This window comes from Pogoniulus pusillus, chromosome 23 (genome assembly GCF_015220805.1).
Source record: "Pogoniulus pusillus isolate bPogPus1 chromosome 23, bPogPus1.pri, whole genome shotgun sequence".
NCBI classification, from domain to species: domain Eukaryota; kingdom Metazoa; phylum Chordata; class Aves; order Piciformes; family Lybiidae; genus Pogoniulus; species Pogoniulus pusillus.
The window spans coordinates 13,803,612-13,831,245 of record NC_087286.1 but is presented as its reverse complement, the minus strand read 5'-3'; the positions used below and the strand labels follow the sequence as shown (position 1 = coordinate 13,831,245).

The 27,634-nt window shown below is 42.5% G+C and overlaps 1 protein-coding gene across 17 annotated transcripts in view; it reads right to left on the bottom strand.

Annotated features, from left to right (window-relative positions):
* The window catches only part of PARD3 (par-3 family cell polarity regulator), a 456,724-nt gene that overhangs the window by 140,136 nt on the left and 288,954 nt on the right, over positions 1–27,634 (bottom strand). For 11 of the 17 annotated variants that reach the window (XM_064162587.1, XM_064162590.1, XM_064162592.1 and 8 more), the window contains one exon: positions 5,969–6,079. The exons of 4 other annotated variants lie outside the window; for them this stretch is intronic. In XM_064162587.1, the coding sequence (XP_064018657.1) occupies positions 5,969–6,079 (111 nt within the window). Of the gene's footprint in view, positions 1–3,716; positions 4,130–5,968; positions 6,080–8,294; positions 9,019–27,634 lie in introns of those variants that run through there. 2 more of the 17 variants (XM_064162602.1, XM_064162603.1) reach the window with 2 other exon arrangements.

Genomic DNA, 27,634 nt, shown 5'->3' with positions numbered 1-27,634 from the left:
AATAAATAGCCCCAATGTACTAAATAAAGTGATAAGGTTAATTTCTGTCCTGCTGTCAGTAAATTCGTGTTAGCAGTCTCTCGTCAGCTTGACATCAATTAATGATTTTAATTCCAGACTCTTGTCACAGTACTCACCACCCTTTCGTCTAATTAAAATGGATGATGCATGATGAAGGGAAAACACAAGACTTCTGTTCTTGTTGTAACATTTCTATTCATTAATATACTTTTACAACAAAGGACTTGTGGCTTTAACGGCACTAGAGAGAGATGAAAAGAAGTTGGTTACATGCTGGAGACAGAAACCCTTACACCCTTAGGAAACATTTTACAGAACGACTGAATCCTTCAGGGAGAAATAAATTAATCCAAACCCCCCCAGTGTTATTTTAACAAATAACGAACAGAATGTTTCACTCTAAATTTAGGAAGAATCGGTACGTGAACAGCACCCACTGAAATCCTAGCCTTGTTTACGGTCAGACAGAAAAAGCAAAGCTGTCAGCCTACTGACTGAGCTCCAAAAGCAACAGCAAACCGCCAATACAAACGCCCGCTCCAGCTCCCCGGGCAGACTTCTGCCAGACCGAGGTCCCCGCGCATCTCTCCCACTCTTCTTCCTGCCGTACTCTGGCACCAGCATCGCCTCCTGCCTCAGCCACTACCAGCATTCTCCCCCGTCCCCGCCAGGCTAAGTTCTCCCCGAGACGCCAGCAAGGCGCTGCGCTTCCCCAGGCTGGGCTTTGCCGCGGGAGCCCAGCGCAGGGCCGGCCGCGGGCAGCCGCCACAGCCGTGCCCGGAGCTCCCCCTCCCGGCACCGCCGCCCCCGGGCAGGGCCGCTGCCAGTCCGCGCTGCTGGCGCTTGCACAGAGGTAGGGAACGGTAACGGCGGGATGAGGCGCACGGAATCCCTGCGTAGCGCGAAGGAACAAAAGGTTGGGTGTCCCTAACAGGATGGGGGAAGGGAGCGAAGCAGACGGGCTCCTTCCCAGGGGACAACCAGGCACAGAAGGGACAAAAGGGCTAAGTGTCCTCTCCTAAGGAGAGCAGTGGCTAGAACTGTACGGCTGCTTTCTCAGAGCTGAGGGAGCCCCTGGCTCCAAAAGCCCCCATCTGACTGCTCCACTACTCTCCCACTGCTTCCACCATAACATCTCTGTAATTCTCTTCCAAAAGTTTCCCCCTTATCTCAGGACTAAGCCTCCCAACACGGATATTCAAGCACCTGACTTCACATCCATTTCAGCTGAAGTTGAGGTAGAACACAACACTGAAATTAAAACTCTTTTATGATAACCCAGAGATTTGTGGAACATTAGTAAAGTTCTTAAGTCAGTGCATTAACCAGAAAAAACATCCAGTGGACTCTTCTTTCAAGAGGAGGAAGTGGCTCTAGAGGCAGATTGAAGCAGAAGCATTATTCCACCACGGCTGGGCTCACATGATCTGGAATCATGAGATTGCATTAGAATTGCAACTTTCACCTTGGAAGTGTTACCCAGCAGTGAAACACCCTGGATACAGCTGCGTTTCTTGAGTGCCTCATAAAGCAGCATGTTTATTTTGTTCCCCTGTTACCTACTACCTGGGTACAAAGAGCAAAGTTTGAGTTGGGGAGCCCTTGGTTTCACAGAGGAAGTCAATCTAAGGCTGAAGACAGAGTCAGCATGCATGGACTTACTAGGCAGAACTGCTCAAGCTTGAGCTGAAAAAGGGCAGAACACAGGCAAAGGTAGTTTGCTGAAGATTTATTTTGTAATGAACACAGGGCTGCAGTGAAAAAAAAAACACAACAAATTCCTCCCCAACCAAACAAAAAACCAACAACCCCACAAAAAAAGAAATGCAAAGAAAAATCCAAGAGTGAAAGAGAGAACGTGGTATCAAAGCCTGCTATTAGAGGGATGTTTATCTCCCTACAAGAGCCATCAGTAAAAGCCACAAGACAAAGGCAGCAGGTTTTCTGAACAGTTGCCTTCACAACTCCTAGTATAGAGAATATACTACAGGGTGTTAAAGTCAGAAAAGATCTCAGGGCAATCAGTTTGTGTGATACCTATGGACACAGTTGTTACATAGTCAGAAAAGTATTCTAGGAGGCCCTCAAAGACCAGATGCAGATAGTTTCTAAAGTGGAAAACGTCTGTGGGCTTCCCAAAGCTCAGACCCAGTAGTACAGCAGAAGGTGACCATCCATCTGAAAACTTAAGTGGGATGTAACACTAATTCTGCTTGGTCACTGACAAAAAGCTTCAAAATCTGTCCAAGTCTGTCCTACATAGCAGCACCTGTGTCAGACTGTAATTAGTTCAAAGCATCTCTGAAAGCTAAAGATATTCCATGCATCTCCAATCTGTAAAATCCAAGATGGCTCAGGCACAGGTGCATCAAAAGACTCCGGAATGGACAGAAGACCTTCTACAACAAACCCAAGAAGGAGCCAGGCTGAGTGAATGCAGCACCTCAGCAGTACCCAGTTTTAGTAGTTTGGTGATGAAAGAACATGGCAAAGAGGGGCTCCAAGTTAGCATCTGTACAAATCAGCTGGCAGAGGACTAGAGCTGTGAATTCAGGTCTTATTTTGACTTCCTCAAGACTCTGCAACATAGTCTTTTTCTTAGGAGACACAAGGCCAAGTTCAGAAAACTTCCTGCTCAGTTTTGCCTCAATGTTTTGAGTGGTGCCACTGCACCTTTCTAACAGCACTGCAGAGCCCTTCTGGACTTTTTGGTCAGTGCTTGGCAGACGCTCAAGGATAACGCAAACAGACTTCTGGAGTAAACCAGCATTAAAAAACAGTGCCACAGGGACAACATCTCCAAACTTGGATGAACTATTAATCCAACATCTAGAGAATTCACAAATAGCAAGCATTTTACCAGCAGTTTTGGTAAGGTTGGTGAGTGGTCCCCTCAGGTGACACTCCTAATTGTTCCAGTACTCAATTTCAAGTTGCCTGTATTTTCAACTAGGTCATTTAATCTTCTGTTCCAAATTAAGACTGTCACTAAACACATGCCATTGGCAGCTTAAGAGATATGCTCCTTAATAAGAAATTATTAATACTAATACACTGATAAAAGGCAATTTTATTCATTTCAATCATGGTAAATTGAAGAACATTAATTTGCTTATTTGTCTTATAATCGATACGAGCGCTACTTTTAGGATTTTAAAGAAAATACTCTTGTAAGCACAATCCTATTCAAATCACAAAGCCAAGGCATAATAATTCCATAAAATTATGGGCATGATTGATTTTTTAATGGACCGTTCACTTGCTCTCTGACCCCCTAAGGATTTTTGCTCCTAGCCTCTCATACATAGTAAATTCATTAAATCCAACTTATTTCCCCAAAGTATTGCATCATTCCAGAGGTAGATAGTATCAAATATACCAAGTAAAACAGAGCAAGTGAATTGTACTGCTAGAAACACCCAGGAAGAGAAAAAACCGACACAACCCAAAGTTAAAATAGCAGCCATTATGGACCAACACTGACAGCAATATTTTACTCTGCCTCCTAGTAAGCATTTGGAGGACTTGTTTGGTTAATTTGCAAGAGTACTCTTTATTGTTAGCATGTATCTAACAACATTATTTTACAGGATCAAAAGGTAATTCTCTGCAACCCAACTGCAAAAATATTTATAGTCTCTACAGACCAAATCAACATCTGAATTTTTCAGAAACATAAGGAAGCACCTCACACATTTGGTTGCTATTTTATTCTCTTTTATTAGTTGTACATGCCACTACCCCAAAGAACTTGCATTCTCTTATAGACATAACACAAAGGAAAGCAAATACACAGTTAGGGAAAGAGAGTAACAGGAGGAGGAGAGCAGAACCCGGGTTACAGTAACATCCAGCTGTTACGAAGTTCTGGCACATGCATTTTCTGCAGTCTCAGTGAACAGATAAAATTGCTTTTATGACACACGAAGAGTGAGATTCCAGGAAAGATTCACATTGGTTAGCATAACCTAACAGACAAGGATTAGGAATTTGCTCCATGCATAGGGTGCTACACAAATAATTTCATAGTTCTACCTTGGTACCCAGCGTGACTATTGCAACCTCTCTTACATCACCATATGGACAGTCTATACTCTCACCAATCTTACTGAGAGAGACAGAGAGACACAGAGAGACAAAGAGAGAGAATGAAGAGAGAGAAAACGTTACTAAGTCCAACCTCAAGTCTTTCTTCTTTGAATAAATGTATATGGCTGGTTTTCAGGGGACCTGCTGGGCAGGCTTGGGTTCTGCAGTTGCGTATCCAGCACTGTGCACATGTGGCTAACCTTCCTCCTGTCGTGTGCTGGTTGGAGCAACAGGCTTGGCTTTCAGTGCCTGCACCCATGGCATGAATTGATCCACAAGTGGCTGGTTTGCCCATGTGTACAAGGAAGCTGACTGCACAACCACCCTCGTGCTCAGAGTCACTTCTTCCCTTCACTTGCCTTTAGCATTTAATCTGAACACACATTGCTCTTAAAAACAGAAACTAATTTAATAACCCTCCCTTCACTTGGTTCAAAAAGAGGAAATAAAAACCAGACAAGCAGAAACCAACCACAAGCACTGTGATCCAGCCATTCTCTGCTGTCAGAATGGACGCAGAAAGACGTGAGTACATTTTTACATCAATTTATGCTAGTGTATCTGCTAAAGAGTAAAAACTCTCCCATAATGTAATCCAAACAGATGGTCACAAATGATAATGTTTCTGCAGTTTTACAAGTTACTGCTGATCATCACTCAATAATAAATGTATACTCCTAGCCTGCCTTAACTGCAGTGTAAATCACTTAACCCTAAGAGAGCTGAAAAGCAAACTCTTCGGGTTTAGCTGAGGAGACTACACAAGAGTTACTACAGCTCGGTTACTCCATTGAGTTATCAGAGTGGTGAAGCCATTGTTTACAAACTTCTGTTCTTACCCACAAAAGACCAAGGTGCATAGAGATGATGGTTAAAGGGATCATTAGGTCTAAATGGTCATACCTCCTGCACAAGGACAACAAAACCTGCAGTAACCCTCAATTTATGGCTGAGCTATAGCATAACTTTAGATAAACCACCACAACTCATAGTTCACTTTCACTGCTACATGTGCCAGAGTCTATTTACCATTCAGCATTCAAACTTTGTAGCCCTTTAAAGGTTTTCTCCTTACTGAAGAGGTGTCTACTTAAAGGGGTCTTCTCTGCATGCACATCCCCAGATATTAGGTAATTTACAACCTATGTTTTCCAAGATTTTTTTATCTAAATTGAAATAAGTGATACCATAGTCTAGGCCCCAGGTATCTAGGGTTACAAGAGACAGGATGAAAAGAAGATTGAAAATATTCAGAAAAGCATATGACATATAAATATAAAATATATATATTTTTAAAAATAGGTTTTTAATGTTAAAGGAAGCTGACAAGGAAAAATAGAGATACTCACCACTCATTTTTACAATTAGCAATTTAATATACAAATAAATCATTCCACAAACAGACTGCATGACATAAATAGACTGAACTCCAGTGACAAATATACTGGTAAGTGTAATCTGTAGGCTTTTTCTAAATATATCAATGAAAAGAACTAGATAGGCAAGGCTTTGAAGGAAAATACAAAACATACTTCACTCTGTATAAATATTTGTTTACTGAAAATGTCAATAAAATCAGTTATAGACTAGATAGAGGAAAACATTTCATTTTATTACTTCAGTCTCCTTAAGAAGGAAAGGAGCCCTGGCTCTATAGAAAAGATACTTAATGCAGCCAAAGGAGCTGCTGGTACTCATGTCCAAAATAAATGCAGCTTTGTCTCATTATTTAAAGGATATTAACATATCAACATTTGGGAAATTGCATCAGTGAAAAGTGAACTTCAGTTATTAAAAAACAAAAACAAAAACAAAACAAACTCTCTCTATCAAGGTTTAAGCAAATACTGAAGTCTACCTCTCCTGTTCTTGCTTCATTCGTATTCTCTCCTCTTCTGAAGTAAGAGCTTCCTGCACTTTTATTTTACCAGTTTTCTCACTCTTGTCATCTTTGCGATGTTTGCCAAACCTGTTAATAACACACAAAAAAAATCTAACTTGTGAAATGAACAAAACTCTGTTTTCCTTTTCCTATGACAAAGAGAGTCCGCCAAGAAGGGCTGCCTGGAAACCAGGAAAGGAAAATACAAAGACCTCAGAATCCCCCTTTTTCCCCCCCACTATTTCAGGCTGCTTTCAGGTTGGTTTTGCTTTTATATTTATAAATTAATTTTATTTTCATTTCATTCCTCTTAAACGTTTATAGAATTCCTCACTAAAGAACGGAACAAAACTCTAATAGGACCACATTCCTTTTTTTTTTCCTGCCAGGATTTTGGGCTCACTATTCTTAAATACAATCAAACAATGTTTTAGCAATTACTCAACACTCTCACTGCCAAAGAACACAACTCAAGTTTACATTAAACAAAGGCTTTCAAGTATGAGCAGCAAGAGACCCAGCACCGGTTGTCTGACGACTGCCCAGAGAGCAGTACCACCCTTCACCCCTGCCCCACCAGAGCAGTTTCACCACACAGTGGACACCATCCAAAAATGCAAATTTCTTCTTTCCCAGCACCAAAGTCTTTGTTTAAAACTTTGCTATCATGACTCTTTTCCCCCAGGGGTGTTCCAGTGCAAGGAGGCTCGGTGGAGGGATGGAGCTGGCTGAGCTGGCCAAGATGGAGAAAGATGCTGCCAACCCAATGTTTGCCCTCTTCACATCTCCTCTAGATACATTTCAAGTGTTTCAAGTTTCTTCCCTATTTGCACATACTACTGTTTTCTTTTAAACTTTCAGGGAGAACACAGCATGGCACCTGAGATACTCAGTTATTACTAGGACTAATTCGAGTGTGTTTCTTAGCTATTTCAGACCTGATCTGAATGGAACTGGACTAATCTGTATGGAGTGAATGAAACAAACATTTAAGTATAGCCCTTAAAAACACCTGAAGTTCAGATGATCATTTTTTATTTAAGGCAGAAGAGTTAACATGTATCTATTAAACAGTACCTTGATGTAGACCTACCCTTCAAAAATAGGAATATTTATTATCCATGGTTTAGTTAATTAGAAAGGTTAGCTGATAGGTTGGACTCGATGATCTCAGAGGTCTTTTCCAACCTGGTTAATTCTGTGATTCTGTGGTTACATAAAAAGCAGCAATACTTTGACTCTTTAAAAAATCAAATAGGCTGACACTGGTGGCACTTCACACTGAAGTTTATGTTAAAAAGTTACACGAAGGCACTGAGAGAAATGCATGAAGCCCAGAAATGGTGTGGACAGGACACCCTGAACGCTCACAAACAGTGAAATAAACCACAGTTCTTAAAACTTTCTTCTGACCCAAAATGTAAACTGTTTAAAATATCTAGAGTCCACCAGACATTTATAATATTTTCCCTTTTATTCCTGTTGATTTGAGTACAAAGCCATTGTGTGGGCTGAAGACATACCACACAGTGACCCTGCACAATGATTCATTTCTGGATAATCAGTTGAGATGTTATTGTACTGTGCAACCATGTTTATGGCTTTTAGGGCAGCTGTTTGAAAACACAACACCACAAAAATACAGCACAGAAGAATATACACAAACTTGGGTGTGCTCCACTGTTCCACAAGTAATCCAGGCATCTGAAAACTAAAACTGTTCATTAATAATCATCTGGAAAGGAAAAGGCAGAAGACATGACAGGGTTAAGAAATACAAAACAGGACATAAAGTTGAAATGTCTGATTTTATAATACAGCATTTGTAAAACCAACCTACTCACATTCAGTGCCTAGCAAGACTAGCATGTACTTTTAAAACACCCATCTATTTATTAGAGAGTAGTCAAAACCATTGTACAAAACATTTACATATATGACACAAGAGATTCAAATCAAGTTCTGGATGTTGTACACCAGACAAGAGAGCATGGTTAATTTAAAATAGCCCCAAATCCTTCAGCCAAGAGTGGAGCTTTGGCAGAAAACCACTGGAAATGAGCCATTTTACCCTGATACCCGCAGAGTGCCAGAGGTGGCAGGGGTCTGACTGATGGAATATGCAGAGCTGTGAGGAGACACACAACATATGTGGTACTGTAGCACAGCATCTCTGGGATGCCAGCGTTTGCTTCTGTCTCTTGTCCTTTGCTGACCCATTGAAAATGTCAGGCAAAGCAAAGCAACCAAACTCTGGAGTAGACAGTTTAGTTTTGACAAATAACAAGAGGTTTTAAAAAAGAAAAAAAAAAAAAAAAAAGAAAAAGGAAAAAATAGATAAAATTGAATTAGTACCCATTAGGTTTTGGCAGCAAAACAGTGTTTCTGCCACCATAAATCAGTTGACTCCAAGTATAGACAGAAATATATGGAAATCAATACCATATTAAAAAAAAAACAAAACCAAAACCAAAAGGAGGCAGGAAATTTCTAATAACCCTTGTAAGCAATCCAGTAAATGTCTGGACAGGCTGCACAATTGTGGGAGAGTATTTCTAATGTTAACACATAAAGGAAACCTAACAAAAATGGATGGTTTGAGTTTGCAGACCCAGCAACCCAAGCCCAGAGTACACCAGGCACTTCAGTAGAGGCAGAGGCAGGTTCACGGCACTGGCAGCGCTTGGGGCGACAGGAAGGCTCAGCTGCTTTGACTCCTGAGCAAGCTGTTGCAACAACCCTTCTTCTCTTTCAGGGTTTTCTGCTGATCATCTGACAATGAGTGTTCCTTCTGCCCTTGGGGACCATCCTGATAAAAGTCTTCAGAAGGTATCTCTGGTCCTTTCCCAGGCATTCCAAAGGGTGCCCATATTGTTCCCACTTTCCAGTGTCCATCCGGGACAAGCTCTGTGGTCATGTTGGCAGTGGACAGCCTGGCAGAGCATGAACCACCGTGGTCTTGCAAAGTTGCCTTCTCTGGCCTTTGTCACCCGCAGAAGTGATACATCTGCCAAAATCACCACTGCCTGTAACAAGTTCAGCATCATTAACTGCACTGCCCCTACACTCAAGCCCAGAACAATCAATGCCATCCTCCCCCCTCCCCGATCATGGCTTTGTGTTTTTAACACCATGACAGATAACATCTCCATGATAATCATAAGTCATGGAGCTGTAGAACACTTTGGGAACACACTGTCCTATATGAGTTTGGCGCTGAACAAGTCTGCATACTTTCATTCAAGGTCTCTGTGCAAAAATATTCACAAGTTCAAGACTTTCCTACAAAAACTGCAAGTCTAACAACATCTCTGCTAAGCTTCAGCTTCCAGCAGCAGAAGTAACAGCCAAAGAAAAGAAAACCATTTTCTAGGCTCCCCCAAACACTTGAGAAAGGTGTTTTAAAAGAACCGTGATGGTGATACACCTGGACACACAGGCATATGGTTTATTTCTATAGCAGCAGTCAGCACTCCCCACTTCAACCATCACTCAAAGATTTTGTTTGCTAGCAAGTGTGTTTGCTGTTTATTTCTATCAAAGATGTTTACTCCATGAAGTACCATTACAATCACAGTGAAACCCATAGCCCAAATCAGCATCATCTCCACCAAAGACATTTAGATATCGTTTAACACTCATATTCAACAGGATAGCAACATCCAGCAATACTCAGGCACACCACTAAAGTTCACGTTCCCCCAGCTGTACAGTGGTGGCTACACTGGTGTCAGGCTATTCAAAATCATCCTGGGGGAGAGGCTTCCTGCTGTGATTCACGAGTATTAAGTAAAACAGGCTATTTAGTAATACGAGCATTGAGACCACTGAAAGTCAAGCAGTCTGTGCAATATGCTTTCAAAACACCAAATGCACATCCCATGCCCACCCTGAACTGCTGCTCTTCAGTAGCCCTTGTGAAGTTGTGTGAGTCAGGTCCCACAATTAATGACAGTATTTAGAACACCCCAAATTTGAGTGCATTGGGCCAGGGAAAAAGATCTGGATTACATTTGCAAAAGTTTCACCTTCTTAAATGTGCAAGTCGCTGACTTGCCCACAAACACTCCTCTGTCACACCTTCACTGCAATCCACTAGCAAATGCACCACTGTAAAGCTTATTACTTTACTGCTCAGCTACTCATAATGTAGGGAAGCTGAAAATAGTATGCACGTCCCTGACATGATCCATGACATCTCTGGAACTTTGCAATTCCATACTGCATGTATTAAATGTCCTGGCACACCTCTGTAGTTAACTTCCCCCACTGAAGGGACTGCTCACTAGATGGTAACAACCTAAGGCTGGAAACTCCCAAAGGGCAACTGTTAACAGTACCTCCCTTGAAAACCAGCAGCCTTGTGTCAGACAGACTCTAGATTTTTGCAAGGACATGGCCTTGAGGATACTGCCAAGAGATTTGATCCCAGCCCTCGCTGCTCTCTTCACAGATGCAGGAGCTGTTCTGCACGCAGCTGGTTGGCAAGTGCCTGAAGCACCTGGAGATTTTCGGGCACTTGTCTGAACCTGTGATGGTCTCATTCTCATTGCTGTGAGGCTGGCTGCTGGGATACTTGCTGCAGTGCTTACAAATACAAATGAAACAACTTTCCTTCTGAAGCACTTCACTGCTCGGGATCTGCGCACAGCAATGCTCCTTGCATTAGTGAAAAGGGGGACAACATTTTAAAGTAATGCTAAAAAATAATACTGGAATGAAACCACTGAGCGGGGCAGAAAAGGAGCATCTGTAACACCAGTGTTCAGATAGTCTTTGGAATCTAATTCCAAGCTCCTGTCATTTGCTAAGTTTGGTGCCAACAACTTGACTGAGCTTTAAAAGCCTTACCTAAATCAGATACAAAAGCACAGGCACCAGCTACTGCGTGATATGCAGCAAAACTTCATGCACTACTGCCTCACAAAGTTACCTGGTGGAAAAGTTCTGAAAAGGCTGAAGCCTGAGCTGCACCAGATGCTGTGAGCACCTGCAGCCATAGCAGTACAGCACCAGCAGCCACCACTTTCTCCAGCCTGAATTCTTGGAAGCAGAGCACAGAATGTTATTAGTAAAGGTGGAAAATAAAAAGCATAAGTGAAGTGCATATTTTCCTTGAAATCCCCTAGAACAAGAACAAAAATGTACCTCTCCATTCACAAACATACAGACATAGCTCAATACTTCTTTCAGGACACACACTGCTCTTTGTAACAGGAACTGTAATAAGTACAGGAACACTCCCTCCCATAACAGCTAGTTTATTCAGTACCTCTCTCATCTAATACCTGCTATAAAAAGTATGGTTAACACACAGTTCAATTTTATTTTGTAACTGCATAAGCTAAAGCTTGAAGAAACAAAAATCCATGACTAATTGAAATACAGGTTGTAAATTCAAAATACCCTGTCTGTCCAAGAGTGTGAGGAATTGATGAAAGGCTGCAGCTGAAATCTTATTCACTCTAATTGCCAAGATACTCCAGGGTTCTACTTAATTTATAGCTTCCTAATTCTCATTTTACATTGAGGGTTAGAGAAAGTTTCAAGTGTAAATGCTCAAAGTCATATTCACAGATCCAGAGACTTAATCCTCAGATCCAGCCAACAATAGCAATCACAGTAAGTGAAGGAATTAAAAACCACAAGAGGACCATTTGTTAAAGGTATGATCTCCAGAATATAACAGCCAAGGCACATCAGAGGAAAGGACCATCCTCAAATGCAGGGACATTAGCTTGTCACATTACTATCAATAAAAAGACCTCTGTGCCCAAAGCATGATCCTCAAATATGAAATCCCATGAACTCTGGATAGTCAAACTAAAATGCATACCCAGACCTCTCTGTCAATCCCTACCTGACTTATTTGCAAGCTCATTTGCTTGGATGACTGTCACCAACTCAAAGGTGGCCTAACCCAAAGCCTTCTGCACCCAACCAAGAGGCACTGACTAGCAAGTGCCTTTGGCGGCTTTGGGCCAATGCATCCCAGCAACTAAACAACATGAAACTCAACAGAGAAGGCAGTGTAGCAGAACGCTGAAAGAACGAGCCCAAGCTACAACATAATGGTGTGTGTATATATATGTATATAAAATCTGTGAAATGTATAGAAAAATAAACATACAGACATAAGGAATATGTAAATGACTCTGCACAAATAAATACATAGACAGAACAAATGAAGAAAGAAGGATGTATGAGTGGTAGCAACAGAAATCCCACGTTTACAGCTTCTCTAGCTTCGTTTTTAAAGGGTATCTACCAGCACTCTTAATGCAACAAACACAATATACATATAATCTGCTAAATGGATTCCACTCTGATGTGTTACTGATGAGATTGGCATCTGCCAAACCATCCACATATTTCATTAGAATAAAGAGCTATGCAAGAAACATGCATTAGATGATTAATGGGGAAAAAAAAGCACAGAACACAAAATTTGGTTGAGACTGAAGTTCAGTAGCATTATGTTCCTGAAGAGAAAAGAGGGCCATAATTAAAAATTAACAAATGGTAAGTGTCTTGAGCTATTCTGTCAGCGCTTTCTCTCTTCAAGGCATCTTTTCCTCATAGTAGTGAGGAGTATTCACATACACACACAACCCAACATAGAATCATAGAATGGTTTAGGTTGGAAGGGACCTCAAAGCTCATCCAGTTCCAATCCCTCACCATAGGCAGGGACACCGCCCACTAGAACAGGTCACTCAAGGCCTCATCTAACCTGGTCTTAAACACCTCTAGGGAGGGAACATCCACAACCTCCCTGGGCAACCTGTGCCAGTATTTCACAACCCTTATGATAAAGAACTTTTTTCCTAACATCCATCTTAAATCACTCTAAGGATTTTGCAATGAGTTCTGCAATCCTTTTCACCCTGCTGTATCAGCAAAAATCATAAAATTTACATTGCAAAAGATGATTGTGAAACAGAAAAGTGTTCTGTTGTGAAAAAAAAAAATCATCAATTTGTAAGCATAAACAATGATTCAGCAAAGCACAGAAACAAAAATCACCCTGGCTGGGGACGATTTGAGGCCTTACAAACCTCCCTTTCAAAGCAAAATTGTGCAGGCACTGTTTTTAAATATATGCTTGTAAGTGGAAACATTTGTATGTTTGCAATGGATTTCTAGAAACAGCCACTTATCGCATCTAATCCAATTAGCAGATCAAATTCTGCTTGTCAGGAGGGAGTGGAATGACTCAGCAGCAGCACTGTCCGGAGATGATGCAGAAGCACTGCTGTATAGGCAGCAGGAGCAAAGCACCCTGATGTCGGAGCTGGTGGGCACAGTTAAAATGGACATTGAAAACTCTCACTCTCCAAGGATTGTCTTGCCTGAAGCAGCAATCCGTCTGGTGCAGCATTCATCAGAAGACCCCTGCCAGCAGGGTTCCTGGAGAACTCTGCTGCCCCAAAACAAGAAAGATGCATTACAAAAAGACACAAGTTACTCATGAAACTGAAAAATCCCTCTGAAAAGACACACTTGTACCTCTTCAGAACAATGCACTTTGCCTTCAAGCAATTAAGAAACTCACACATTCAGCCATGAACAGGGAAATCTAAAGGAGGAGAACTGAAGCGGTTGTCACTCCCAGTTATCAGCCCTCTCTGAAGGTGCCACCCTGTACACCAGCACTGTAAAGCACCTGAAGGCCTTTAATGTTACATCCGCACATTTTCTCACAACAGCCTCTGCCTCACCTCCCAAACAGTAAAAACCACATTTCAGCACCATTCAGGTCAGGATCCTCTTCAAACTAAGGCTACTCAAAACCAGCAGCCAGGATGGCACACAAACCACAACACTTCACGTGCAACACCACCGGTGATTCCCACAACTCCCTGCAAAGAAGTGGAAACAACATATGGGATCGGTAACCGTTTCCAGCCACTGAAGCTTCAGCTGCCTGTCTTCGTGAGTCAGTATCCCAACTGCATAGAAAGTGGGTCTGATGCCAAACCAAGAGACATGTCAGGAGGTTTCATTCAATTATTTTCATAAACAGTTTTGATAACATTTCCTGAAAGGCATGACACAACAGGCAGAATATTATTCACACCAAGTCGCTCTCTTTTCACAACTTAAGCGTTCGTATTATTTACTTCCAGCATAAAATGGTGGAACTTCTAAAAAACAGATTTCTTTTATGGAGAGACCATCTGTTTACAAATGTCTAAACAGAAGATAATCTTCTTGCATTGCTACTTGCATTGCCACTGACAGCTCTAATAAATAAATAAATCAATCACAAGAAAACAAAAAACCACACCTAAGAACTAATCCAAATGACTGCAGTTTAAAACACAGACTGAGAAAGTCAAAGGGAGAGGGGATAATTTTACGATGCTATTATTGGAAAGGCAGCAGCCAGTCAGCAAACAGACAAGAGATCCTTTTGTTGTATGGCCAAATCAACTCAGTAAGCAACAGCACTATGTACTAAAAGTCACCATAAATAACTCTTTTTTCATGGTGGTCAGCCAAAACCTGTTAAACTGTGGACTGTGGCATCCCTGAAGGAAGCAGGAATAAAAAACAAAGCTTCTGTTTAGATGCAACCCTGCTACCAACCACCAGCCATGGGAGCAACCACAGAAGCAGTACATGTCATTTTAATGGATGCTTTATAACAGTCTAAGCATTTTGAAGCTTGCTTGTGTGGCAAAAACTCTTTAATGTTGTGCATGGATTTGAAAAAGAGAGCCGTTATTGACCACAAAGTTACTTGCCCCAAGATTAAATCTGATAGACTAAGTGTGTGCTATTTGTCATCGAAGAAAGTAGCTCATACATGTGACAGCCAAGCTAATTCAGTCTTTTAATAGATAATACAGTCTTAATGGGCAACATATCCTTTCATTACTGTCACTTAACTTACTTTCCAATGCTCCTGTGCCCCTGCTCAAACAGAATTTGCCCATCAAGACCGCAGTGCCCTGTCAGGTAATTCAGTAGTGGGCAGCAAGATGTTAAGCAGTGATCTGAAAATGCAAACGGCAATAACTAACATCTCACACAGCAAAGAGCAGCCTCCTGAAAACATCCAACTTAAGGCCTCCAGGATGACAACTTAGAATCATAGAATGGTTTGGCTTGGAAGGTGTTGTGGAGGCAGGGAATGAATGTGGCCGAGTCAGGGATTTCATACAAAGATAGAGTTATTTTATTTTCCCCAAAGCCCACCCCCCCAAAACTATATACAGAAATTAATTTAGTTTTAATTACCAGATTCAGCTTGTTTGAGAATACCTACAGGATGCCATAGATAATCTGACTATTTTGGAAGTCAGAAGTTGGAAAAGGCTTTAGCTATTAATTAATGGCGTTTCCCAGTTACTAATAAAGCTGAGCCAAAATAACTCACCATCAGGCTTAGTCGTGCAGCCTGTCCCTCTCCTTCCCTTTCAGCAGCTGCAGGAGGGTCGTTAAGAGTTGTTAGGCTTTTCACAATGGACCTTAATGGCTGTAGCAGTCCTTTGGAGCTCTTTCTGTATCCAGGCCAGGCGAGGGAGGGGGGAGAACTCTCGGGCAGGTACCAACGTTCAGGCGGGAATGAATCCAAGGCGGGAACCCCAAAGGCGGGAAGCGCCCCAATATTTATACCCTCTCCAGACAAAGAGCAGAATTACCACTTCCTTAGGTGCGAAGGGCACTGCACGGGCACTCCTCAGGCTGGAAGGACCCTTTGCTCTCCCCCTTCAGGCCTGCAGGGCAAGCCGGCGGGGGGGGTGGGGAGGGGTGGAATTGGCAGCTTTTCCTCTCCCATTCAAGCCACAGGGGGAGAGGAATTTAGGGGTATACAGGACTCCAGGACAGAAGGGACCTCAAAGATCATTGAGTTCCAACCCACTGCCATAGGCAGGGACACCTCCCACTATAAAAGCTCGCTCAAGGCCTCATCCAGTCTGACCTTGAACACCTTCAGGGACGGAACAGACACAACCTCCCTGGGCAACCTCTGCCAGCGTCTCACAACCCTCACTGGAAAGAACTTCTTCCTAACATCCAGTTTAAATCTCCCCTCTGCCAGTTTAAACCCATTACTCCTCATCCCATCACTACAAGACCTTGACAACAGTCCCTCCCCATCCTTCCTGTAGGCCCCCTTCAGATAGTGGAAGGCCACTGCAAGGTCTCCTTGAAGCCTTCTCTTCTCCAAGCTGAAGAGCCCTAACTTTCACAGCCTTCTGCAGACTGCCTACATAAAGGCAGACATACAGCCCTCTACTTTGCAACACATAGGGAGAAAAGCATTTTCCCAAAATCTGAGTGTGAACAGCAGCCTGCCACTACCAGGTGCCTGCCTAACCTACAGGGTAGCTGCCGCTACCAGGTGCCTGCCTAACCTACAGGGTAGCTGCCGCTACCAGGTGCCTGCCTAACCTACAGGGTAGCTGCCGCTACCAGGTGCCTGCCTAACCTACAGGGTAGCTGCCGCTACCAGGTGCCTGCCTAACCTACAGGGTAGCTGCCGCTACCAGGTGCCTGCCTAACCTACAGGGTAGCTGCCGCTACCAGGTGCCTGCCTAACCTACAGGGTAGCTGCCGCTACCAGGTGCCTGCCTAACCTACAGGGTAGCTATGCTGGGTGCCAAATCTGGTCACCTGCCTCCCGCTCCTGCTGTACTGAGCAGGTTACAAACCCTGAGCATAGCACTCCCCACCTGACAACTGCTGCCTTGCGAGCACACAGCTTCTGTTGTTACATTTGTCACACTCTGCAGATTAGTTTAAAAACTGTGGCCCAATTTAAGTATTAATAACACCACATTGTATGCCTCTAATTACCAGTGTCCACCAAGAGCATTTGGAGAGAGCATTTAAACGGCGGCTACTCTTCAGCACGTTTTCTCCACAAACTATGCTTCTAATTCCTGCTCTGTTCATTTTTATGCCATATTGTTTCAAAATACAATGCTTCAAAATTGCAAATTACATCTGGCTCAAGGGCTGATTATGAGAAATACTAGCACTTCTGCCTCTGCGTGAATAACTCTGATAATAATGAGAGATTGATTGAGCTCCAAGAAGTCCAAATGATGAGAAGGGTCAATTTGAACATTTCTATTAGCTTCTTTTGTTAAATCTAACACTTTGCCAGGCCAGAGACAAATACTGCATCTGGTTACCATGATTTTTTCCCAATCCTGCAGAAGTACAATTTAGAAAATGGGGACTGGTCTAAAGGCAGATCTTATAAGAAATGCTAATGAAACATAAAAACCCACCTGTTTTACTGGCACTCAAGAAAGGGGGGAGAGGGTGGGGTGGGAAAGGAGGAAGGGGAAAAAAATAAAGTTGAAGGGGAAATTTGCTTCAATACTTCCCTGGCAGAAAAGGAAAAACGAGTCTTCCTAACTCTATTTTCCAACTGAAACACTTGCACACATATGAGTATGGCCTGTCTTAGCTAAACATGAGCTACAATACAAAAACCATTACAGAAGTTGGCTAAGCACATGCAACAGGCAGAGGAATGACACACAGGAGATACTGGACTGTGTCCAGGGAAAGGCAACGAAGCTGGAACACAGCCCTATGAGGAGAGGCTGAGGGAGCTGGGGGTGTGCAGCCTGCAGAAGAGGAGGCTCAGGGCAGAGCTCATTGCTTTCTACAACTACCCAAAGGGAGGTTGTAGTCAGGTGGGGGTTGATCTTTTCTCCTAGGCAAGCAGCAACAGAACAAGGGGACACAGTCTCAAGTTGTGATGGGGAAGGTATAAGCTGGATGTTAGGAGGAAGTTGTTGGCAGAGAGAGTGATTGGCATTGGAATGGGCTGCCCAGGGAGGTGGTGGAGTCACCATCCCTGGAGGTGTTCAAGCAAAGACTGGATGAGGCACTTAGTACCATGGTCTAGCTGATTGGACAGGAATGAGTGATAGGTTGGACTGGATGATCTTGGAGCATTTTTCTAACCTGGTAAATTCTCTTATTCTATGCTAAGACATAGGGTGACAAGGCTGGTGAGAGACCTCGAGCACAAGCCCTACGAGGAGAGGCTGAGGGAACTGGGATTGTTTATCCTGGAGAAGAGGCTCAGGGGTGACCTTATTGCTATCTACAACTACCTGAAGGGTGGTTGTGGCCAGGAGGAGGTTGCTCTCTTCTCTCAGGTGGCCAGCACCAGAACAAGAGGACACAGTCTCAGGCTGCGCCAGGGGAGATTTAGGCTGGAGGTGAGGAGAAAGTTCTTCACTGAGAGAGTCATTGGACACTGGAATGGGCTGCCCGGGGAGGTGGTGGAGTCGCCGTCCCTGGGGCTGTTCAAGGCAGGATTGGACGTGGCACTTGGTGCCATGGTCTAGCCTTGAGCTCTGTGGTAAAGGGTTGGACTTGATGATCTATGAGGTCTCTTCCAACCCTGATAATACTGTGATACTGTGACATTGGCTAGAGTAGGAAATTGCAACATTCATCCAGAAACAGTCTTGCAGCCTTGCAATTCTGCTTTATAAAATCAGCATAAGTTAACATATACACACAAAACGTTAATCAACTGCTGGTACTTCATCTGGAACCTTCCAAAGACTAAAACTTCCCTGCAGATCTCATTACCTAGAAATGTTAATAAGTCAGTCAGCACTTTTCCTGTCAATTACTGGAAATCTTCATTGATACACATCTCCTAGAAAATGACTTCTGTAGGATACAGAAAGAGATAGGCAACGTCTCCATATCTTTAGTCTTATTCACACATTTACCCTTATAGGAGGTAGGGAAGGCAAAGATGATTTCCAGCAGAGGGCAACAAACAATACTACAGGATCTGTGGGCTAAGTCTAACCAAAATATTCTTGAAACCCAGGCAGGTGTGCAGCTGCCATTCTCTTCTCAGGCAACACCTGCAACACCAAACAGCAATTCCCCTCAGGAGCATTCAGGCACTCAAGTGCTGGTGGCTTTGCAGTCTCCTGTCCCATTCTAAGATCCACAGTGTCTCCTATATCTCCTTGGAGATAAAAAAACCAACTTTAATTATATAAAAGAATAAATAATCATAGAATTAACCAGGTTGGAAGAGACCTCCAAGATCATGCCATCCAATCAACCAGACCGTAGCACTAAGTGCCTCATCCAGGCTTTTCTTGAACACCTCCAGGGATGGCAACTCCACCACCTCCCTGGGCAGCCCATTCCAATGCCAATCATTCTCTCTGGGGAGAACTTCCTCCTATCATCCAGCCTAGACCTCCCCTGGCACAACTTGAGACTATGCCCCCTTGTTCTGTTGCTGGTTGCCTGGGAGAAGAGGCTAACCGACATCTAGCTACTGCCTCCCTTTATGTAGTTCTGACAGCAGTCTACAGTGCCAATAGTCTAATGCCCATAGGGCATTTTACAAGGTGGTCTGAGGCCAGCTCAGTTAAGTCACACTGACTACCCCTGAATCTACACTGTCATAAAAAAAAAAAAGAGACAGCAAAAACACCTGAGGCATGTTGCTTTGAAAGCTTGCTATCAAGACAGGGCTAAGGCAGAGGTCATAGCCTGTGCCAAGGCTGTGCTTAGTAGACATTAAGATGCCACTGCTGGCTTCGCACACCCCTGTCTATTCTGTCAGCTGATAGTCTGCCCTGCAGCATGAAAATTCAGTTTACATATGCAGTATCTTCTGGGTGGAAAATGAAGAGCAAGGCTTTGCACTGCAGCAGCAGCACCAGAACAACTCTTCTCTTGAGGGGAGGCAACCAGACTGAAGTGGATGATGGCTGCGAAGTCAGTTTGGCAGCAAGTCCCCGCAGCAGCTGGTGCAGGGGCTTGCCCAGAGCTACCTGGGGCTTTGGAGACACTCAGCATCCTATGGCTGCCAGTACTCAGAGCTCGAGCTGTCTTTACAGTGACTGCAGTTGAAATAACTATATCAGTTGTGAATTATATTGTTGACTATTTCAGGGCCAGGCTGGGAGTGGAGATATATTTCAAATTGAAATAATCTACAAACTAGGACTTGCAAAGGACTAATTTACAGGTCAGAGATGTTGGTTTGTGGGGAGGGTTTTTTTGTTCTAGTCACCATGCAAACAAGCTCTCAGCACAGGAAACCTCAGGCCTGGACCAGCCCCATGCATACTGACATTTTTCTTGTCATTCATATGTGCTCAGGCACTCTAAGATGTGGGTCTATGTTTGTTTAGAAACCCAGACAGCTGATATTTAAAATAAACCCAACCTTGACATAAAAATACCTGGCACATGAGACATCCTTCTCTAAATGAGATTAGCTCTGCTCATGCACAGTGCTGCACACACTATACAGCAATTATCGCTGCCATCTTAATATTTCTTCTGAATAAACAGACTAAAATAAATATTTTTTTTTAATACCAATGAGATTGACACTGTCTTCACATTTTATTTATCTTACATGAGCAGTTTTCTTCCTTTTGCAGCTATCAAATGCAAACAGAAGTAGCAAAGTATTTGGAGCTCCATAAATTACACTTAGAGATGATAATGCTGTTGGTGTCATTACCTGCTCAGCAACATCAGAGGAAAGAAAAACTTTAACTCCAATACTGCATCTAAAACTCCTGCTTGCAGCAGTATGCTGTGCTCTGAATTTCAGCACTAGGGGTTAAAGACAAAGATAACATCTGTAATAACATTGTGAAATAGTTGAGATTTATTTGTGGCGTGTTGCTTTTGAAATGTGTAACAGCAATTCAGCTTGCACTCTAAATGCTGCTGGCACACCTGCTGTTGAATATGCTAGAAGCATTTGCAATCCGTACCAAAATATACTACTTCCATTTTTGTGGTACTCAAATGTGCTGATCCAGCTAAGATTGTAGGTGCAATTTTGTTATTAAATCCTTTTTGTCAGAACTTTCAGAGCTAATCCATAAACTTTGTTTGTGATTAGACACTTTCTTACTATGTACTACCTGTAACAGCAGAGAAAGAGAAAATAAATCTATGTATGTTTTTCAGTCATCTATTCACCATCCATCCACCTTCAAACTAAACTCTACAGCAGCATCTGGCAGCTGTGTGTTTTTAGCTAGTTCTACAATACAGGAAAGACCACAGGACATCAGAGCCCTTGGTGACATTAGCATAGACAAGGTATCAGCTAGTTTTTAAAATGAGAAAACAGTTCCTCCTGAAAGCTTCAGCGACCTCCAGGAGATTTCCATATTGCAAGCACAATGTTAAGGATTGACTCTGCAGATTCCATTGACAAAGCCAAGTCTATGAAGTGAATCCATCTACTGAACGAGTCATTGCTAACAGAGAATTTATCTGCTAAAACAGAATTACCAACACACTTTTAGTTTACAGTATAAACCAGTAGCCTGCTACTGTATTTGTTGAAAATAATTAAGCTCACCAAGTAACCCCTTGAAACCATACTGTGGTTCTTTTTTCTTTTAAGACAAGGAGTTGCAAGACTGCTATCAAAAAAAGTTCTGAAAAGTGCTAACATTTGTAGAAACTATGAATTTGCACTCTGCAGAAGCAAACACTGCAAAAACTGCTCTTAATCACACCATCAGCAAGCGCCAACATACACTGTAGACCTAGTTCGTGAAGTGCATTCCAGCAGGGCCTATTTTACAAGCATCTACAGCCCTTTTCTTGCACTCCTGCTTATTGTAAGTTTGCACAGAAGCAGTAAAAGTTAATATGCAGTGGAAGACTACATTAACTACTGAAATGTTATTGCACATCAGAAAGGTTTACTGCTACTTTGCAAACATGCTTACCTGAGCGCCATAAAATGCTGCCATAATGAGTCAGATCTACTGTGGTGCATTGCAATCAAGTCCTCACACTGCCAATGTAAAAGCAGCTCCCTGATACAAAAGCCATTCCATGCAGTCCCTGAAGTACATTTTTGTATATGATGCACATTTTGTTAGTATTTTGGAATTGGGTAAATACACCCCAAATTGTCAGTAGCAGGCCAAATGGCCCAGAACAGAGTATGCACACACTGTGTTCTGTACTTGAGCACAAAGCCACCTCCTCCAGACATCCCCAAGCTGCAGGTCTCTGTAAGACAGACCTGGGACAAGCTGCCATACAGTTTACCCTATTCTGCTACCCGACTCTTGGGAGCTTCTAATGACCAGAGTCAGGCATAGGGACTTACTGGGTATCATTCATCTCTCTGTGACTTCTCATCCTTAGGTTCTTACAGCCAACACTGAAGAACTTACCAAACATGGAAGGAATGAAAAGTACTACTCTCTCCCTCCTCCAAAAGCAATACAAACTTCTTTCCACGTGTGTGGGCGTTCACCTCAGCCTCCTTTTCTCCAGGCTCAACAAGCCCTGCTCCTTCAGCTGCTCCTCCACCAGCCCTCTTCCCTAGACCCTTCAGCAGCTTCCCCGCCTTTCTCTGGTCCTATCACTTGTTCCAGCTTTGTGCCTCGTGTGAGGTTTTACTTGAGATGAAATGCCAATTTTAGGGGTTTAGCTCAAAATCAGGAGACCTTGTCTGATGTAGCATAAAAAAAGAAGAAAGGAAGATACCTGCAGACTGTTTTTCTCTCAGTCCCACAGAAAACAGTTGCCTTTTCTTGCTCAGTGGATCACATCAGACACTGTTAGGTGCCACATCAACCAGTCAAGCCTGGTATCCTAACAGTTGTCAGTACAAGACAATTTAGAGTAAGATGCTTGGAGCACAGTAAAAGTAACCTGTTTACTGATCACTTCTTCCCAAATTCCCAGCATGTGATGGGTGACTCACAGTCACAAATGCATGCTCAGCTGTGGTTTTTCCCCATATTCTTCATGTTCAAAGAACTGTGAGGACAGTGAATCCCTGAGGGTAATCACATATCACAAGAATCCATCAAAATCTACACTTTTTGGATGACAGTCTTGTTGTACAGCCACACGGTTTTGCTTCATGAGAAACAGAAGCACATGTTGATTCATTCAGCTCCTTTGTACCAGTGATTATTCACCGTATCTTGTTCCTATCTCTTCTTAACTGAGGACAAATACTGTTCACCAGGAGAATGGTTAAGCACTGGAACAGGCTGCTGAGAGAGACTGCTGAGCCTCCATCCTTGGAGATATTTGAAACTCAACTGGGCATGACACTCAGCTGATGAAACATTGAAGCGAGACTGCTGTGAGCGGGAGCTGAACCAAGCAGAGATCTCTTCCTGCCCTAAATCGCTCTAAACTGGTAATATTTTCAATATCTTTTCAGTTCCTACTAACTCTTCTTTTTTTTTTTTAAACCTCCAGAGGTCATCAACAGAGTCAAAGTAGAGAAAATACTACTTACATTGTGTTTCTAATATTTCCTTCTCTCTTAATCTTTCTACAAAACTTTAACAACTCATTTTTCCCCTTGAAAGGTGAATTTAAAAGCCTGAATAAACCCTCTGAATGCCTTACACCTTCCATTTTCTTTCTATGATATGCAAGGACTCACAGGGGTTATTCTGGAAACCATACTGGCTGACACCCATTTGGCCATTTTCCCTGAAGTGTGTTCTATAATTCTGTCTTTAATGACTATTTCTCTGCACAACAGTAGTGCTCATGGAAATCCTAACAGGAGGCATCAGCCTGCCAACACGAATACAGCTCATTGCTCCCGGGAAGTGAAACGCAGCAGCAAGGTGAATCTTTGCCTTTTAGAAAAGAACAGCTGCCCTGTAGCTGCCAGCTTAAGTACCTCAAGTAACTATGACTTAATAGCCTATGCCATCTTCAGCTATCAAAATATAGTAAGCTGCATTAATTTTCATCTAAGACAACATTCCTAGTCCTGTTTTTAGAAAGGATTTTCAAAGAAGACTGCTTTAAAAAGATAATCTACAGCATCCATAATGCATACCAATGTACAGGTGCTACCAGTAGCAAATTACATCTCCAGAGAACATTTCCAACAGATAATGAAACAAATGTCATTAATAGGGCTTATCATCCAGCAAATCCTTCATGTCTCAAGACAGTATTTATTTACCATACTTTGTGAGGGACCAGCACACTGCCTAGTTAGGCTTCAATTATCATATCAGGTGGAGGTAAAAAATCCTTTCTACATGAGCTAAAACTCAAATTTCCTTTGAATCTCTGAACTGTCAACAAATTCTTCTCTGAAAAGGCTTGCTTTACAGGGATTATAAAGTAGGTGTCATCCTTGACACTTGCATTCTATATTCATCCATCAGGCCTGGAAGAGAAGCACGGCAGAACGCCGGGCAGGATGGTGGAGGGCTCAGCTGTCACGGCGCCTGCCTCCCTCGCTTGCTTTGCACGCAGAGACGGTGCCGTAGGTGTCAAAGGTTCTCTATTTAAACTCACTGACAAGCAAAGGAAGAATACTGAGAGAATATGTTAGCAGCCACTACGAACTCATCTCTAGTAACAGGTCATCCTGACACTTACTTCTGCATGTTGGAAACAAAAGCCTCGATTCTAGCGAAATTAAACAACCCCAAACCACAAATACATAAGATACACCCCATCAGATTTACAAGTTCAAGATTCACTCTGGGAAAATCCAGTGTTAAGAATCCATGGAGCAAAGCCCTGCTTTCTGTCAGAATGACAAACTAGAAAGCCACGTAGGATTATGTTAATCTCTCGCTTCAAATCTCCCTCGCACAATTGCATACCACTGGTTTCTGTGTTTCGTTTAAAAGTCATGGACTTACTAACCACTTAATGAAGCTGCATTCCTTAAATCCCTGACAGATTATGTCTAGTTGTTTGGTTTAGAAACACAAGTTTGCCATTCCACTGCCCCTTGCCCCCATGATGGCTTAGTCAAACCCTGGTGTGTTTGGGGCTGCAGGCAGCGAAACACATTTCCTCAAAGCAGCTGATTGCACCAAACAGCAGAACACAGGAAGATGGAAAAGCACGGAGAGGAAGGAAGGAGCCTGGCTTGCCTTTCCAAAAAGGAAAGAGAAAAAAAAAAGGTATTTTCAGTGAAGCTTATCTCTTTCAGTCCCTTACTGGAAATAAGGAAGTGAAGAATATGAAAATGCTTTGAAAGACATTTATAAGAGCCCGGGGTAATTGTCTGCATCAAAGATGACAATTTGCTGCACGGCTGATTTCGTTTGAGAGGCTCTTCTGATTCTGTGTGACCCAGTGGCCAGCTCAAACTTTGAAAATGGATCAGGACACAGCAGCCCAGAGCAGCACAGAAAAGAAGAGTGCCATTAATAGTATATGACTTGCAGCCAGGATAAGGACTATGCCTCTACTCTGAAGCTTGAAAAAGGCGCTATGCTTAGAGCTGGCATCAAGGATTACAGTGGGGCACACGTTTTCTTGCTGGTGGCAGAAGAGGGGAAGCAGATGTGAAGTTAACAATAGTCATGCCAGCTGGCTTACAGCAGTAACAGCCAACAGAGTGCAAATGGTCCCAGATTTCATTTACCTGAGCAACGACCCAGCTCAGCGTTCCTGCTTGAGCACAAGCACTGCAAGCTGTCAGCGATGTCCTCAGGTGAGCACTGGCAAACCCAGGTGCAGTTTGGTGCATGAGCAAGGGCCTTCCAAGTTTGAAATGATACAACTGGCAGGTGTTTAAGCAATGCCCTCCACCTCCTCTATATTCTGAGGCTCAAGATTTGTGGTAGTTTGTGCCATGAGCAGAGCACTCAAGAAAAAAAAATCATTTCTAACTTTCAGAGCTCGTTCCCATGTTTTCTGTTAAGTCCATACATCAGTAAATGTCATTTACCAACACAAACTCCTATTAGTGATGCTTCCAAGGAAAATGCCATTACTGCTGCTGCTTCAGCTACCCAATGATGAAAATCAGACCACAGATTTTATTTTATTGAGTTGAAGGTATTTGCCAGTCCTGTTGATTAGGGTATAATTTAACAGTATGTTACACAACTCAGATACTTTTTTGTCATGTGCCTGCTTAAAAGTCTGAAGGTTGTTATTAAATGAAAAAGAAGGTAATTACTAAATCAATGGTGTAACCCTTGTGATTTGCTTTTCATCTCCTCACAGACATTACGCTGGGAAAACTTAAATGAAAACCAGAATAGGCAATAGAAGGAAGTCATGTAACAAGCACTGGTAATCCATATAGGTTATTCTCCCAATTGCCCAGTCAGAGGTCTCAGATGTCTAATGTGGTTGAAAGGTGTAATTCAAAGCTACAAATGATATGTTTCTGAATCTGGACATGTGCAGTGCACCTTGGAAGCAGCTGTGTGGGGAGAAGAAAAAAAGACAGCAGTATATCTGATTTCAGCTAAATAAGCTTGCAAACTAAATTACCTATTTCCTCTCACAGAACTGGAAGATACAACACTGCAAGACTCTCAGAAATAATTCTAACTGTAATTAAATCTAATTAGGATTAGAGTTTAATGGTAATCTGGGAATATTAAATTTGCATTGGCTATCCTGCAATAGTAAAGAGAGGAATTAAAGAACAGTTACCATACCTTATGGCTTCACATCTCCATCAACATTAGAGGCCAGATTTTCTTGAAATATAGAGCCTCCAGTACTAGCAACACAAATGTCTTGTTCCCTGAACCTCCATGCACAATGCTTATATTCTGCATTGAAAAGTTATGTTCATAAGGGATTGCCTTACAGAATCATGGTTCTGGGATAATCATGGTGGAAAACTATACACGGCTTGAGGAAGCTGAGGAAAGATGTGGAGCTGACATTTCAGTTGCCTGTAACTTCATCAGTGCAGTCACCCACCTACAAACTATATTTAAGGCTGTACATTGGGAATAAACATGAATGAAGTACAGGGAGCACAAGAGATCAGCAGCACTCCAGATGTGTCATTTCATCATCATCCAAACCCTATAAATGAGAACAATCTCAGACCTTTCTATCTTACATCCTCAGGGGTTCCACTTTCATAAATTAACTCTGTACATGACAGGGGCAAGAGGAGGGGAAGAATGTGGCATAAACAACTATTCTCTTTCAAGAGAGATATGTCAGAGAAGCACACAACATAGAAACCCATCAAATTAATGTATCCCTACCAGCACTAATTGCAGGTGCATTGTTTGAAACTGTGAAGTCTCTTTCTTAAGGCAGCACTGCAGCAACTTACATATCAACTGATTGTCAAGGTGATTTTGATCAGGAAGCAATAATTAGTAGGCATATTTCAGACTGCACTTGGAGAAGCATACAGATCTTTACAAAACTCTGACATTAACACATACATCCACTCGTGCCCTCTTAGCAGTGGAACAAAAAACCAGAGAGCTTCCTATCAGCTTCCCAAAAACTATTTGCTCAGCTGGCAGTGGCCAACCACGCACCTCCTAAATGCCAGCAATAGAGAAGAAGGAGCTGTTTGGCCTCTCATTTGAAATGGGATTACAGTCACAGACACTGCATATGATCCTAATGAAGGGATAAAAGGACAAGAATGATGCAGCTCTTCAGATAAAACAAATACATTCAGGTGAAAGCAAAGTTCTGCAAGTCCTGCATCTCCTCCAACAGACCAGTATTTTGTTTAACATTCTTCCATATCAACTTCTGCCCTACAGAACACTGAAATAAAGTGTCAGTTAACAGTAATTTCATCCCACAAGTGCTCTTGCCCATACAATCTAACGAAGAAAGATTATTTTAAGAGCACTGAAAAGGGGGGGAGGGGGAAAGTGAAAAAGGAGAAAAGAAAAAGACCTA